Here is a 14243-nt window from a genome sequence, read left to right as displayed (position 1 = left end):
CTGTCACATCTCGAAGACTTTAAAAAAGTGAAGAGAAGAATAAAAGAGCAAAAAGTAAATTGATCAAAACAAAATTCGTTATAGCCATGTCTACATTAAGTAGTCAAAATAAGAGAAAAAATTTGTTTATTTTAAGTGATAATTGTTGTCATTAAATAATATTAATTATAAAGAAAGAATCTACGATCCTATAAGCTTAGGTAACGAAAAACAAAGGAAGGATTACTGTGTAATATTAAGCTCTATATATGCAACAACACAACAATCTGTAGTTGAGTTCGTTTTTGTTCCTTCAACTTTCTATTCTATCTCAAACTCGTCGTATAATTTGGCTTCCAGACCAACTCTTTACCTAATAATGTTTTGCATATTTGCTTCACACAAAAACAAACAAACAAAAAATTTGTTGCCGGAGTTGTTTGTTTCCGAAAATTTAATGATTTTAGTTTAGAATCATCACCAATTGTTGGACTCTGTTTTTTTTATCCTTCTTCAAAGTCTGAAGTTCTGTACGATAATTTTGAGAAAAAAAAACTTAGATTTAAGCGAAAAACAAGAAACATATGTTCAAGTGATAAGAGGAAAAAATCACTTTAAAATATTCATTAGAATTAAGATTTGTTAAAAGTAAAAAGAAAATCAAATGTGTCAGATTAAGTACTAAGTTTAACTAAAATGATTGATCTGATATAAAAACCGAAATGAGATTAAACAACCAACCATGGTCATACTACTGGTCGATCATTCAGCTCAAATGCATAAAAATTATGAATTGAAATTTGAAGCACACCCTTTATAACTGTTGAGTATTATCATCTCATAGATATTTACGTCACAAGGACGGGAAATAAGAAAAGTCGAGTTTTTGTGTGAAGTATGTTGATCCGAAGCGAAGCCGAGGTTAATAATCACGCGAAAACGTCATTTTTCATTTTTCGTCCGAGTTACATATTTTACTTGCTTTTGTTTTTCCCAAGGTCGAAAGTAGCTTATTACACACCTAGGAAGGACAAGAAGATTGGTTTAACTTTCAAAAACATACGAAACCCATTACAAAACTCGGGATAAAAAAAAAATGGAAAGTCATGTTTTCGTGCGATTGTTGACCTCGGTATCGCCTCGGTTCAACAAACTTTGCACAAAAACTTAACTTTTCAACATTCACATGCTGAAGGCACCGAAAAAATGCTCCACAGATGAAATGAACGCTTTTCGGAGCATGTAATAGTATGCGGGGAAATTTGCTTACTAACCAGGGGGAGATTTTAGAGTGAGCAAGCATTTTTTCTGGCAGGTACGTGTTATTTTTTACATGTCAGCGTCCAGTAAGCGTTTTTTCACAGTCACAAAGCGTGACGTAAAACGCACTTTACCGGACGCTGACACCAAAAATTAATTTTCAATTCGATTGACTATAATACGACACATACGCGGTTGTTTCCTCCCATTTCAATACGATGTACATAGTTTGTGTGTAAAAGAAAGAAATATTTTTTAAATGAAAGCAATGCGGTAGGATGAGGATAATATGTGTGTCCAAAGCTGCATTTGAAAACACCTCTCAACCACTCAACAGGTTTAATTACAGTAAACTGATGCGCTGAGTATAAAAGGCATTATACTAATTGTAGCATTTTAAACATATTGTACCGAAAAGAAGAGAAAGAAAATTTATGTAATTTACTACTCATAGAGCTTCATATCATTTACCAGCAACATTAGCTTTGTTTGACTGTTTGTTAACTCCACTTATGTATGCAGAATCGCTAAACTGATATTATGATGGGGATTTTACTGTTATCTTCTCAGACTCGTATCGGATTCTGATTTAATTGAAATCTCTATTTTATATGGTCATGAGAACGTATTTATAGCCTTCGTGGGCTGAATGAATTTTTGATTTTACATTGAATTTGATTTTTGCTTAATTTTCCAAAATGTTGCTTTTCTTGTTCACTTCATTTCATCATTTTGTTTGCAATTTCTCAAGCATAAAATGCTTGCAATAAAACAGAAAATATTTCGAAAGTGCCTTACGGGAAATAAAACTCATGAAAAACTATTAGCAGCAAAATAATAAACAAAAACAAAAGAGCCGTTTCGATAGCCGAAATGGTGCATCAATCGGTGAGCAGCGCAATTTTAATCAGCAAATCAAACATTTTAAACATTTCAAAAGAATGTTTCGAGCGAAAATTTCTCTACAACACCGTCAAAAACGTCCTCTAAAAGTAACGATGTTGTTGATTCATTTCAAAAATGAATGTGAAACTGAAACATATCTGTATGAGCGTAGAGCCGATTGCATTTGGCGGTTTGAAGAGGTTATAATTGATTGCGATGTAGAACAAATTTTTGCACGATCGAATCAGGCGAGATAAGTTTTTCTAGGCGATGATGCTACAATTACAGTTTCAATACAGAATGTTAGTTACAGAATGTAAAGATACAGAGTTCGCCTCTGTTTAGACATTTTAATTTTGACAAGCGAGAAGTTTGCTGACTGCCACCAAAGGTAAGGGATGTAATCCCACCGGTCAAAATAACAATGTCTAAATGATTAACGACTCGCGAAATGCTTTGGAAATTAATCTAATAGTGTTATGGTCACTTAATGGACGAGTAAGACAGTTCAATAAGAAGTGACGTTGGAAAATCTGAACCGGAATTTTGTACTGAAAATTTTGATCGTCGCTTCGAATAGAAAACCTTCTCTGAAGATTTGTCTCGTCTAGATATTTTTTTAATAAAAGAATGCTGCACGAGCGATTGCAGCTAAGAAATAATAAATTCACTAAATGAAAATAGATTCCAAAATCAAATTTAATGTTTCTAAAACAAAACTCCCCATTGATTCAATGGGCAAAAATATAAGTAAAGAGAACAAAGAAAATGAAAACTGCTATTACGTTAATTTAAAGAAGAAAAAAAATTGAAAAGAAAATGAAAATATTATGAAAAGCATGACTTAATGGTATACTTTTATACAAAGTATGTAGTAGCAATTACAAAATACATTTATGAAACATCGATGATGAGTAAATATACCTTTTTCTATCAAAATCACTTGTGTTTTGCATTATTCTTTCGAGGATTCTTTTGAAAATCGATTTCCAAAAGTCGCACCTATTTTTGTGAGCATTGGTTTGTATTTACCTGGAGTGGTCTTGAACCAAATTCGCCGGAACCACTATCAAAAATAAAATTTCGTCAACATGTAGCGACTGGTCGACTGGTCCATCGATGGTGCAGTCATTACAAGAGTCAGTGAAGTGCGAGACCTCGGCGTAATACTAGACGAAAAACTCAACAGTCACATCGCCAGAATCGTTTCAAAATCATATTCGACGCTTGGATTTTTGAAAAGAATCTGCTGCGAATTTCGCAATGTGAAAGCTCTCACAAGTATTTACAATACTCATGTGCGTTCTCATCTCGAATACGCTTCTGTGATTTGGAATCCGATTTACGGTGTCCATAGTGACAAAATTGAATCGGTTCAAAAGCAATTTGTACTATATGCGTTAAGTATAACGGTTAAACGCGATGCTGAGTACAGCCTACCACCGTATTCTGTCAGATGTTCAACATTAGGTCTGGAATCGCTGGCAAGAAGACGCTCCAATTCATGCATTTTTTTCGTGTTTGATGTGCTGTCTAAAATTATCGAAATTTATAACTCGAGCATTAACGTTCCAGCGCACTCGTATAGACGCGCTAGTTCTAGTTTTAATATGATTTTATCAGCTAGGTTTATTGTAACTGATTGGTAAATAAATGTTTAAAATCTGGTCGACCTCTTAAGTCTGATTTCCACTGAAATATGTTAGCCGTAAAAGAACACAATGAAGGATTTGATTTCAATTGGTTGAAATTCGTCTCTCTCTCTCTCTCATTTCTTAACCAATAAAAATCCAACATTTAAGAAAATCGAACTTACGAAGACTGTTCTGATCAGTAAATGGATAATATGAATAAACTTGATAGAATAAAGTCCAGGGAAAACTAAGTGTAAGAATTCGTTAGCAAATCCTATCTGTTACAGATGACCATTATTATTATCGGGTCTATTACTTCCATCGATCAAAGTATTTTTAATCTGTTGATTTCAAATCTTGTACTACTATTTTTTTAACATGTATTTTACTATATAAAGGACCATATTGCCTAGAGCTTGTCATTATTTTTGTCGTCGTTATCGATAACTGATGACAGGTTAATATGCAACATGCAAGTACTATATATTATGCACCTGTTGCCAAGATTGGTATTTTGACGTGTAGGACATTATTGCCCTAGCCGAAGGCGTGGGTCATAATGCCTACACGTCAAAATAACAGTCTGGCAATAGGTGCATACCATATTTTATCTGTCGAGAACAGATATATCGAGATAAACAAAAACTCCCTAGAGGGATAAGCTCGAGATTATCGTTCTAGACAGATAAAATATTTTATCTACCTAGGTGAAATAATAGCAGTGAAAAAGTGCTATTATTTCGCCGTCGGTAGATAAAATAGCGTATTCACCTCTGTCCAAATGTTTATTTAGACACTTGGGGTTATAACATTCGCCTTCGGCTCATGCAATAACTCCCCAAGTGTCTAAATAAACATGTGGACAGAGGTGAATAATCTACTATTATCGCATACGGTTTGTGTGTATTGTGCTCTATATACACGACGTACATAAGAGTAAACAAATTTACCCTAGAGAGCTAAAGGTTTTGCGAGCAAAATTATATCTCTAGAAAAAGAGATGTTTGCCTACTGCCTTCGCGCAAGCGCTCGTATACGTACACGTCTCTTATATACAGCCTTATAGCAGTAATGTACTATTATCTGTCTAGAACGATAATCTCGAGCTTATCCCTCTAGGGAGTTTTTGTTTATCTCGATATATCTGTTCTCGACAGATAAAATATGATATGCACCTATTGCCAGACTGTTATTTTGACGTATAGGCATTATGGCCCACGCCTTCGGCTATGGCAATAATGTCCTACACGTCAAAATACCAATCTTGGCAACAGGTGCATAATATATATTATAGATGGCAAACGGCGAGAATATATCAACAAAATATTATCGATGCTGGTACATCGTTTCTATGTATTAGCAGCGGATCTAAAAATCTTTTACTTCATCAGTTAGAGCAAACTTTCTGCTATATAAGACTGGACTTGGCACAGTATATCGCTTTGCTTTCGTAGTTGTGGTTAACAAATGATATTAAGGCAACTTTTTGCTCGTTTTCTTTCAAACCTGGTATTTGTAATGAATAAAGATGAATACACAAAACCTGGTAAAAGTGTTAAAAGTTTTTTTTTTCATAATAGTTCAATTCAATTCAAGTAAACATAATGCACAGAATATTTTTTGTTTCAATTACGTAACAAAAAGAACGGTCGCGCAATCTCTACCCATGTCTTTCGAGAACCGTTGATCATATTCAATCACAACATACGCAACACAATTAATGAAATATCGAAGCACATTACGCCTACCACATATTTTGCTACCTCAACTTGGGAAAGAAAAACCTTGCCCAAAAATGGATAGCTGTGACAATAAAAAATAAATAATTCATCAATATCCGCTATAGAAAATGTCAAAGTCGTTTAAAGAAAATGGTTTTCACAAGCGTATATAGGTACAGTATGTACACACTCTATACGCTCGTATACATCAGAAACTCAATGTGGATCCAGCAAGGACAAAAATTCTCCGAAAAAAAAAGCTTTTACATATTTCAGTAGGGTATCTCAATGCGCTGCTATTCATGTGGTATCGTATATGTTATGTGCTCTAGGTCTCATAACTCTATTATTTCTAGTGTAACATTTTATCAATGACAAAGACAAAGATTATTAAACATTTTATTTAAAAAAAAAGATGAGAAGAAGAATGAAAAAAAAAATCTTGAAGATTCACTCATATTATACTTTAACGTAGCTTATCATCACAATGTCTTTATACATTATTTATTTTCCATTTTGAAGTGATTTTCCTTTTCCTTACTCGTGTTGTGAATATAATGTCCTTCGCTTTTCAATTTTATATATACCGTCGTCTTCCCGTTATGTGTCCCGACATTGTTATTTATTTTTTTTTTGTTGCCGAATATATAAAATAGAAAGAAGAAGAGACAATATCGAACGAAAAAGGACTTTTAGGATATGAATTTAGTCAATGATCAATTACTTATTTATAAATTTATTATTTCAAATTTACTTATACAAAGGAAAAACCAGAATTGAGACGAATAAATTCGATGCTACGCTAAGAACAGTACATTATAGAACTAACGAGGAAGGGTGGCGTTTATATTCAGTGCTGTTAACTTATAATACGATAAAAATATCTTTAGACATAGCATCAACAAACATCTGAGATGTGCTGGTGAAACCATAACGAAAAGTCAAGTAGTTTACGTGAAATAGTCTGGTTCAAAGAGCGGATAATTGTAAATTTGAATGACAAAGAATTTTCCAAAAGTAATTCTCTGACGATTTTCAGTTTTTTATCGAGCAGTAAGCATCTTCTTTAAGTTTCAAGGGTTTTCTATAAATCTTTCAGATTTTGTAAAGGAATTTTTAAGTAGATTTGACGATTTTTATAAGAGTGAAATAGCGAATTCTTCAAATAATCGGCTAGTCATCCCATCCAAAATTTTGAAAAGTATGGTACCGATGGAACTCGCTGGTAAAAAGTGGGACAATTGGGACATTAACAAGCGATAACAAGTTGAAAAGAAGAGTTTTCGTGTGAATTTTGTTGATCCGAGGCGAAGCCGAGACTTTTCATATTCATCCGAGCTTTTAATGGATTTTACATGCTCACGGTGCGGTTGAATGAATTTTAACTTTTGATGTTTTTGCATATTATTAGTCAGTTCGGAGCACTGAACAAGGTTCCACAAAAATGTTTTGATTTTCATCCGTAACGTCGGTGACATTGGTGCATAGCCCATCCTGTCTACAGAATGAGTGGTTAATAACTGGTTGTGCCTGAAATTCTAATAACAATTGTACAAAAATTTGGTACCCTAAGTGCTAGTGAAGCTGGTAGAGACACGCTAAAGTTGAAAAAACGCGATTTTCAAACAATCATAGAGGCGTGGATACTTGAGGAATGAAGATAATAAAGGCATGTAATTAAAGTGATAGCTATTTAATAAGAAATGATCACAAGAAAATAGGAAATGATCACTAGAAAAAGAGAAATGATCACAATTTTTTTATGATAGCAATAAAAATAGAATTTGATCACCAAAAAATAAGAATTTGATCACTAAATATATGCAATTTTACCACTAACATATGATCGTCTCGAAATAAGAAATGATCTACAATTATACGAATTTGATTACAAAAAATAAAGAAATGATCGTGCAAAATAAAAAATTTGATTGCAAGAAATAAGGATATGCTATCTATTATTCTGTTTGATTATTAGACGATGCAAGAAAAAAAAAAATTAACACCTAAGTTACCAACACCGTTCCGGCGCCCGGCTCGCATTGCGGCCCTCCGCTTCGCTACGGGGCAATGGGCCGGATCGCTCGGCGTGTTAAAACGCTTTTTATGTGCAATGAATTACACAGACTAATTATTAGACGATGCGAGAGAAAAAAAATTAACTCCTAAGTTACCAACACCGTTCCGGCGCCCGGCTCGCATTGCGGCCCTCCGCTACGCTCCGGGGCAATGGGCCGGATCGCTCGGCGTGTTAAAACGCTTTTTATGTGTATTCGTTCGGACTTTTAGTGATCAAATTCTTTACTTTTAGTGATCAAATTCTTTATTTTTAGTGATCACATTTGATTTAGCGGGTGGTAGGTACTACTTGTGATCACTTCTTATTTTAGGTTGATAGAATCTTATTTCGTAGTGTTATATTTGAAAAACTGGTTGTGATCACATTCTTATTTTCCTGCAATCATTTTTATTTTCAAGTGATCAATTCTTATTTTAGATTTATCGCTTTTATTTCTTCCCGATAATAAATACCTCTACCAATGACCAAAAATTTATTTTTGAGACCAACTACATAGAGGCTGACAGTAGCTCAAAATGTTTCCCTCATATTTGGTAAAATTTGCAGGTTTCAAAGCCACCTGAGACGCACAATAAAATTTTTTGTAATTAAAATGGTTAATTCTAAAATGCTGGAAGTCTCAGCTGTCGACACCACACATGCAATGACTCATGTCAACATTGCCGATAAGGTGGATGAATAAGTGAAATGTGTCCTTCTACAGCGAATCATCATGCACAAAATTTCGCTGTAGAAGGACACATATCACTTATTCATCTAACATATCGGCACTGTTGACATGAGTCATTGCATGTGTGGTGTCGATGGACGGCTGAAACTTGCAGCACTTCAGAATTAACCATTTTAATTCCAAAATTTTTTAATAAGCGCGTCTCAGGTGCCTTTGGAACCTACAAATTTTACCAAGTATGAGGGAAAAACTTTGAGCTACTGTCGGCCTCCATAGAGGACTACATAGATCTCCAAAAAGGAAATGTCGTTCTACTGCTAGAACTATTTGTTAGCTTCATTCCTCAAGTATCCACGCCTCTATGATTGTTTGATAATCACGTTTTTTCAACTTTAGCGTGTCTCTACCAGCTTAACTTGCACTTAGGATACCAAATTTTTGTACAATTGTTATTAGAATTTCAGTAAACTGTAGACAGGATGGGCTATGCACCAATGTCACCAACGGTACGGATGAAAATCAAAAATTTTTGTGGAATGTTGTTCAGGGCTCCGAACTGACTAATAATATCCAAAAACATCAAAATTGCATCGAAATGCTCAGTTAAAATTCATTCAACCGCACCGTGTATGTACTACGAAAATCCACTGCAAAAAAAAATCACTTTTGGCAGATTTAAAAGGTAAAATAAACTACATAGTTGTGCGGAAATCGTTGTTTTGAAGAGTGTGAAGTTTGTATGCTGAGCCGAAGGCGATTACTAATAGATGCTTTTGAAACCGAAACCAATTTTCTGGTTTTTCCTAGGTGTGTAATAAGCCACTTTCGTCCCTAGGAAAACAAAGCATGTAAAATCCATTATCACATACGCGTTGCGTTCGGATGTCAAAATTACTCAACTAGAAGAATAATTCAAAAATTACACTTCAGCTCTATGTTGTTGTCTCGTTTTCGCTTATGTGATAAAATAGAGTACATACTTGTCGGCAAGCCTCGACTTCTTCGTGACAAGTGTGTAATATATATTACGTAACTCGGAATAAACATAAATAGTACATTACTATACCAGTGAAGTAATTTGATATCTTGTATTCAGATGAGTAAAAGTATCCGAGGGCTTCAGCCCGAGGTACTTTTACTCATCGTGATACGAGATATCAAATTATTTCACGTGTAAAGTATGGCGTTTTACTTTACGAGGGAGGGAAAGGGTCTTCACTAGTGAGGGAATGGCCATATTACCTCACTAGTAAAGTAAAAGTCTTATTTAGGTGTGTTATTCACACGAAAACTCTACTTTTCGTCTTTTTATCCCTAGGCATGTAAAATACTAATCACACACCGCTCGGGTATCAAATCTATGTGGAATAAAACTCGGATGTTTTAGAAAAATATTAAAAATCGAATTTTATTGAATGATCGAAGTCGGTAAAATCATCATTGGAAATCCGAGAGATCAGGCAACTCTGTAAACAAACTTTAACGTAAAAAAATGGAAATATTTATTGAAAATGACATTACCTTCAATTTTGGCCTACGCGAAATAAACAAATTTGATTTGAATTAAGTAAATGAAACATTAACGTTAACTAACTTTTTGAATATATATTCATACGAACAACAATAATAATAATAATAAATAATGCTCATAACAGCAATTTCGATAATTATGCAAAAGGCATAATATAAACGGTCTTCGGTAGAAAAAAACACTCGAACATTTATTTGATTTGTGTAAGAGAAGATCGCTCATTTAAATTGTCTGTTTAAATCTTGTATGGCGGTTATTATTATATGAAATTTTGTGTGTGGAGATTTTTTTGTTGTTGAATACTGTTTGACTGATGCGCAATATTATTGAACATAATCATGATCTTTTGAAAGACGTTGACATAACCATCTCAACAAAAATAGTACATTACCTACCTGCTTCCAAATTTTTATTTTGGCCAGTGGGAAGTTTATAGCTCGAGCCGAAGACAAGGGCTACAATTCCACATGCCAAAATAACAATTTGAAAGCTGGTGTGTACTATATTTTATCTGCATGTGCGAGTACCCACTTTACCTCACTGAAAAACGATAAGTAATGTCGACATTACCTATGTGTTTTTCGCACTATGAAATATCGAATTATTGGCAATGTCGACAAATTCTCCCATAGTGTATCCTGGAGAAAAATGACGTCATCTAATAGTTATTAGTACGTTATGTTTTTGAGTATATTTCAGCTATTAATAATAATCTATCGGACCGATACTATCGGTATTGTATTTTCGTTTTACAATGTTTTGTATGGATCATCTTCGCGGTTGTTTACCATAAAGAGTGTATAAAAATACATCGACGTTTTTTTCTTTACTTATTTTTGGTTATCTAACGACATCATTTTTTCCCAAAACGGGTTTTCATCAATGGACATTGCGCCCGAAAAAAATTGAATTGCCATTAGATTTTATTTGGAAAGTTTAGTTGCATACGTGAGGTGGAATAGGACAGTTCGCAGCCTGAAATTAATAGAAAAGTGAATGCAATGATTTGGCCAATATATGCTGTGTACGTATGCATCGTCGGATTCATACGGGCGATGAAGTGGATGGAATATCAGTTACTAAAATTGTTCACGCAAAGCGTGAAACAGACCTGGATCAGGATAACTGAAAAATTAGGTGTAGTGATTCATTTTCCTGGCGATAAGTGGAACGAAGAGGATAGCAAACGTGTTCTGACGGCATGTACTAGATACGACAAATTGGTGCATTTGAAAGTGCATGACGACCAAGTGTTCTTAAGATGGGCGAATCTAGGCTCGCTGGGCATTGGCGAAAGCTACATGGATAAGCTATGGGATTATACAGATAGTCCGGAGGATTTGACGGAATTAACGGTAAGAGTTCTGGAGCGGAACCTGTTGAAACGTTACTATGTTGGTTGGAATAAATTTTTTGAATGGCTCGAGCTATACGCCTTCAATTTGCAAACTAGAGAAAGAGCATTTCAAGTGGGTGTCGTTCATTATGACTTGGGTGAGTGTGCCTGATGTTCGAGAATACATTGACAAAAAAATGTAACTATCAAATTCAGTGAATTTTTAGTGAGACTAAGTGAATCAACTCTCATCCTGATGAGGAGGAGAACCATTTGGCTTCAAAAATTTTATTTATGATTTTTTTAAAACAATTTGCAGGAAATAAATTGTATGAACTGATGTTGGATCCATGGCTGCAATACACATGTGGCTACTGGAAAAATGCTGACAATTTGAACGATGCTCAACTTCATAAAATGGAATTGATAGCTAAAAAGTTGGATCTTAAGCCAGGCATGCGTGTATTGGACATTGGCTGTGGGTGGGGCACACTTTGCAAGTATTTAGCCCAAAACTATGGGGTAGAGTGCGTTGGCGTCACAATTTCCAAGGAAGGAGTTATCTACGGTAAACAAATAAATGAAGGTCTTCCAGTCGACATTCGACTTCAGGATTATCGTGAAGTGAACGAAAAGTTCGATAGAATTGTAAGCGTTGGAATTCTGGAGCACGTCGGCTTCCGAAACTATCGTGAATTTTTCACATTGGCTCGTCGCTGTCTGGTGGATGATGGAATATTTTTGGTGCACTCGATTGGAAGGAATCATCTCAATTTTCCCAGATCGGAAAGATTTAGCAACAAATACATCTTCCCGAATGGAAACTTAGCTAATCCTGAGGACATCACCAAGGCCACACACGGTTTATTTATCATCGAAGATTGGCATAATTTCGGTCCTGACTATGCGAAAACACTGTACGCGTGGAGGGAGAACTTCATAAAAGGATGGCCCCAAATTGAACATCAGTATGACGAGAGATTCTATAGGATGTGGATTTTCTACCTTTCAATGGCAAGGGCTTTGTTTAAATCAAGAAAATGTCAACTTTGGCAAATTGTCTTGAGTAAGGATGGTCTTAGGCGGGAATACAGAGCTGCTCGCTAACAATTTGAAGAAAATTGATCGTTTTTAAATAAACGAATTTTGTTTTACTTTTTATAACTCTTTCTCATTTATCAATGTTTTCAACCCCCAGTGTTTTCCAGTTTGTGATATTTCGGCGCAAAATTCGAAATTTTTATAAAAAATCCCAATTTCACCTCAAATTTTAAGAACTGGAAAACTCTTAACTGGTTGATGAGTACCTTCAAAGGTGTTGTTTTGTATAATATGGAATGTTTCGTAAAGATACAAGTATTTTGCGTACAAATAAAAATATGACTTTTTGTTAACAAAATAGATTTTTTTGTGTACGAAAAAAATTAACTCGCCATCTGATATCAATTCTAAAACAGTGATCTTTGCTGAAAACGAAAGATATTGATTGTACTTTACAGCGGAAAAAAGGTGTATGAAAATTGGTGCCAGTATGTGAGCCAAGCTCGGGCTCCTCGCCGGTACAGCCATGGGTAAGATTCAAGTAAGCATCATTGAGATAAATACAAATAACATTTTGTAAATAGGTATACGAAAAAACCACTCGAGTGTAGATGAAACGACTGTAGGTAAAAGGAAATTAAATAAATATTGGCTCAATAAAAGCGTAATAACGGACACAATAACATCTCCAACCCATTTTACTTTTTCTTTTATCATATCGTTGAAGCTTAAAAGTGTTATTGAAGGCATGGGAGTATAACATTGAGCAAAATGCAATGAAAAGACTTTTAAAGCTTTTTGCATTTCGAAAGTGTTATGCAGAGTGAAGTGTAATTTTATGATTTTAAGGACGAACGACGGGTGTAAGAGCTCTTTTTATCATAATATATTTTGAGTGTCTGGCTAAAGTGTAACGCGGAACAAAAATGTTTTCAGCAAATTGTAAAAACCGTTTTCAGCGAGAGCGTGACAATTGCGTTTAAAATATGGATACCAGAATACAGTTTTATAAATAAATAAAAAGAAGATTTAATGCGCCTTACACTTTGCTATTTTGTACATTGTTCGTGATTATAAAAGCTCGTACTGGCTCTCTGATTGAATCAGTTTCTATGTGTACACGTGGCCTACGAGAAATTTCCATAAGAAAAGTGCATGTTTTAGATTTTTGGTCCCCTCTCACTAGCCACACAAGCTTGGACGAAAGTGGTTTTGGCTTCTAGGGACCAATAATCTAGGTACGTATCAAAAAATTCACTAGAAAATGAGTCCGATTTGGGCAGGCTGTTTTTCAAAAGAATCTCTCTAATCAATTTGTTGCCTACATTTCGGGGTAGAATTATTTTTATTTTGATGATAATTTTGGACTCACATCGTTTTTCAAAAAAGTACGACTATCGTTTGGTGTTAAAATGTGTTAGTGTTCAGCAAAAATTTGAATGTTTGTGGTGATGTAACCTTAGTCCGAGAAAACTCAAAATATGTGTTAATTTTCGTTCTAACACCAAATGATGGTCGTAATTCCAAAAAGAATGCGAGTCCAAAATGTAGGCAACAATCTAGCCATGTAGGTCCTCTTGTCAATAAATCTACGTTTCTACAAAATGAAACAATGCACTTGGGGATGTTGTCCCGTGAACCTCTTGTTCAACCATTCTATTCTTTCTTTATACAATTTTTGACTAACATTTTTCTCTGATTTCTTGATTTGTTCTAGCAACGAGCCATATAATTCTCGACACCTCTTAAACTCTGACTAAATTTACCTTAATTTATGAAGTACAAGAGTCAAATAGGCATGTTCACAATAGGGGTAAACCATCATGGTTCGTAAAATACGTGAGTATGGCGATTCCGTAGACTTTTAACATAAAATATATGGGATAAATGTCAAAAGCTCACGAAAATGTCATAGTTACGAACGTTATGAACCATAATGGTTCACCCCTAATATACAATTAAAACATTCAAGTACAAGACTTTGTATCACACACTATGAAACAAGTGAAGTAACAGATTATCTTGAGTACGATTGCCGTCTCTAAAATGTTAAATATGCTAATACTCGAATCGTAATGAAGTTAGAATCATTTCACGCGCGGTGTT

At 34.7% G+C, this 14243-nt stretch overlaps 1 protein-coding gene across 1 annotated transcript; it reads left to right on the top strand.

The window, feature by feature from the left end:
- Positions 1 to 10704: 10704 nt before the first annotated feature.
- Positions 10705 to 12249, top strand: LOC119066240 (cyclopropane-fatty-acyl-phospholipid synthase-like). The gene is made up of 2 exons (XM_037168557.1): positions 10705 to 11254; positions 11416 to 12249. The coding sequence occupies exons 1-2, from the start codon at positions 10762 to 10764 to the stop codon at positions 12201 to 12203; spliced, it is 1281 nt and encodes a 426-aa protein (XP_037024452.1). The 5' UTR covers positions 10705 to 10761; the 3' UTR covers positions 12204 to 12249.
- Positions 12250 to 14243: the final 1994 nt, after the last annotated feature.

Source organism: Bradysia coprophila, chromosome IV (assembly GCF_014529535.1).
Source record: "Bradysia coprophila strain Holo2 chromosome IV, BU_Bcop_v1, whole genome shotgun sequence".
Lineage (NCBI taxonomy): Eukaryota > Metazoa > Arthropoda > Insecta > Diptera > Sciaridae > Bradysia > Bradysia coprophila.
Note: the sequence above shows the minus strand (reverse complement) of the source record. Positions and strands in the feature narration are given on the sequence as shown.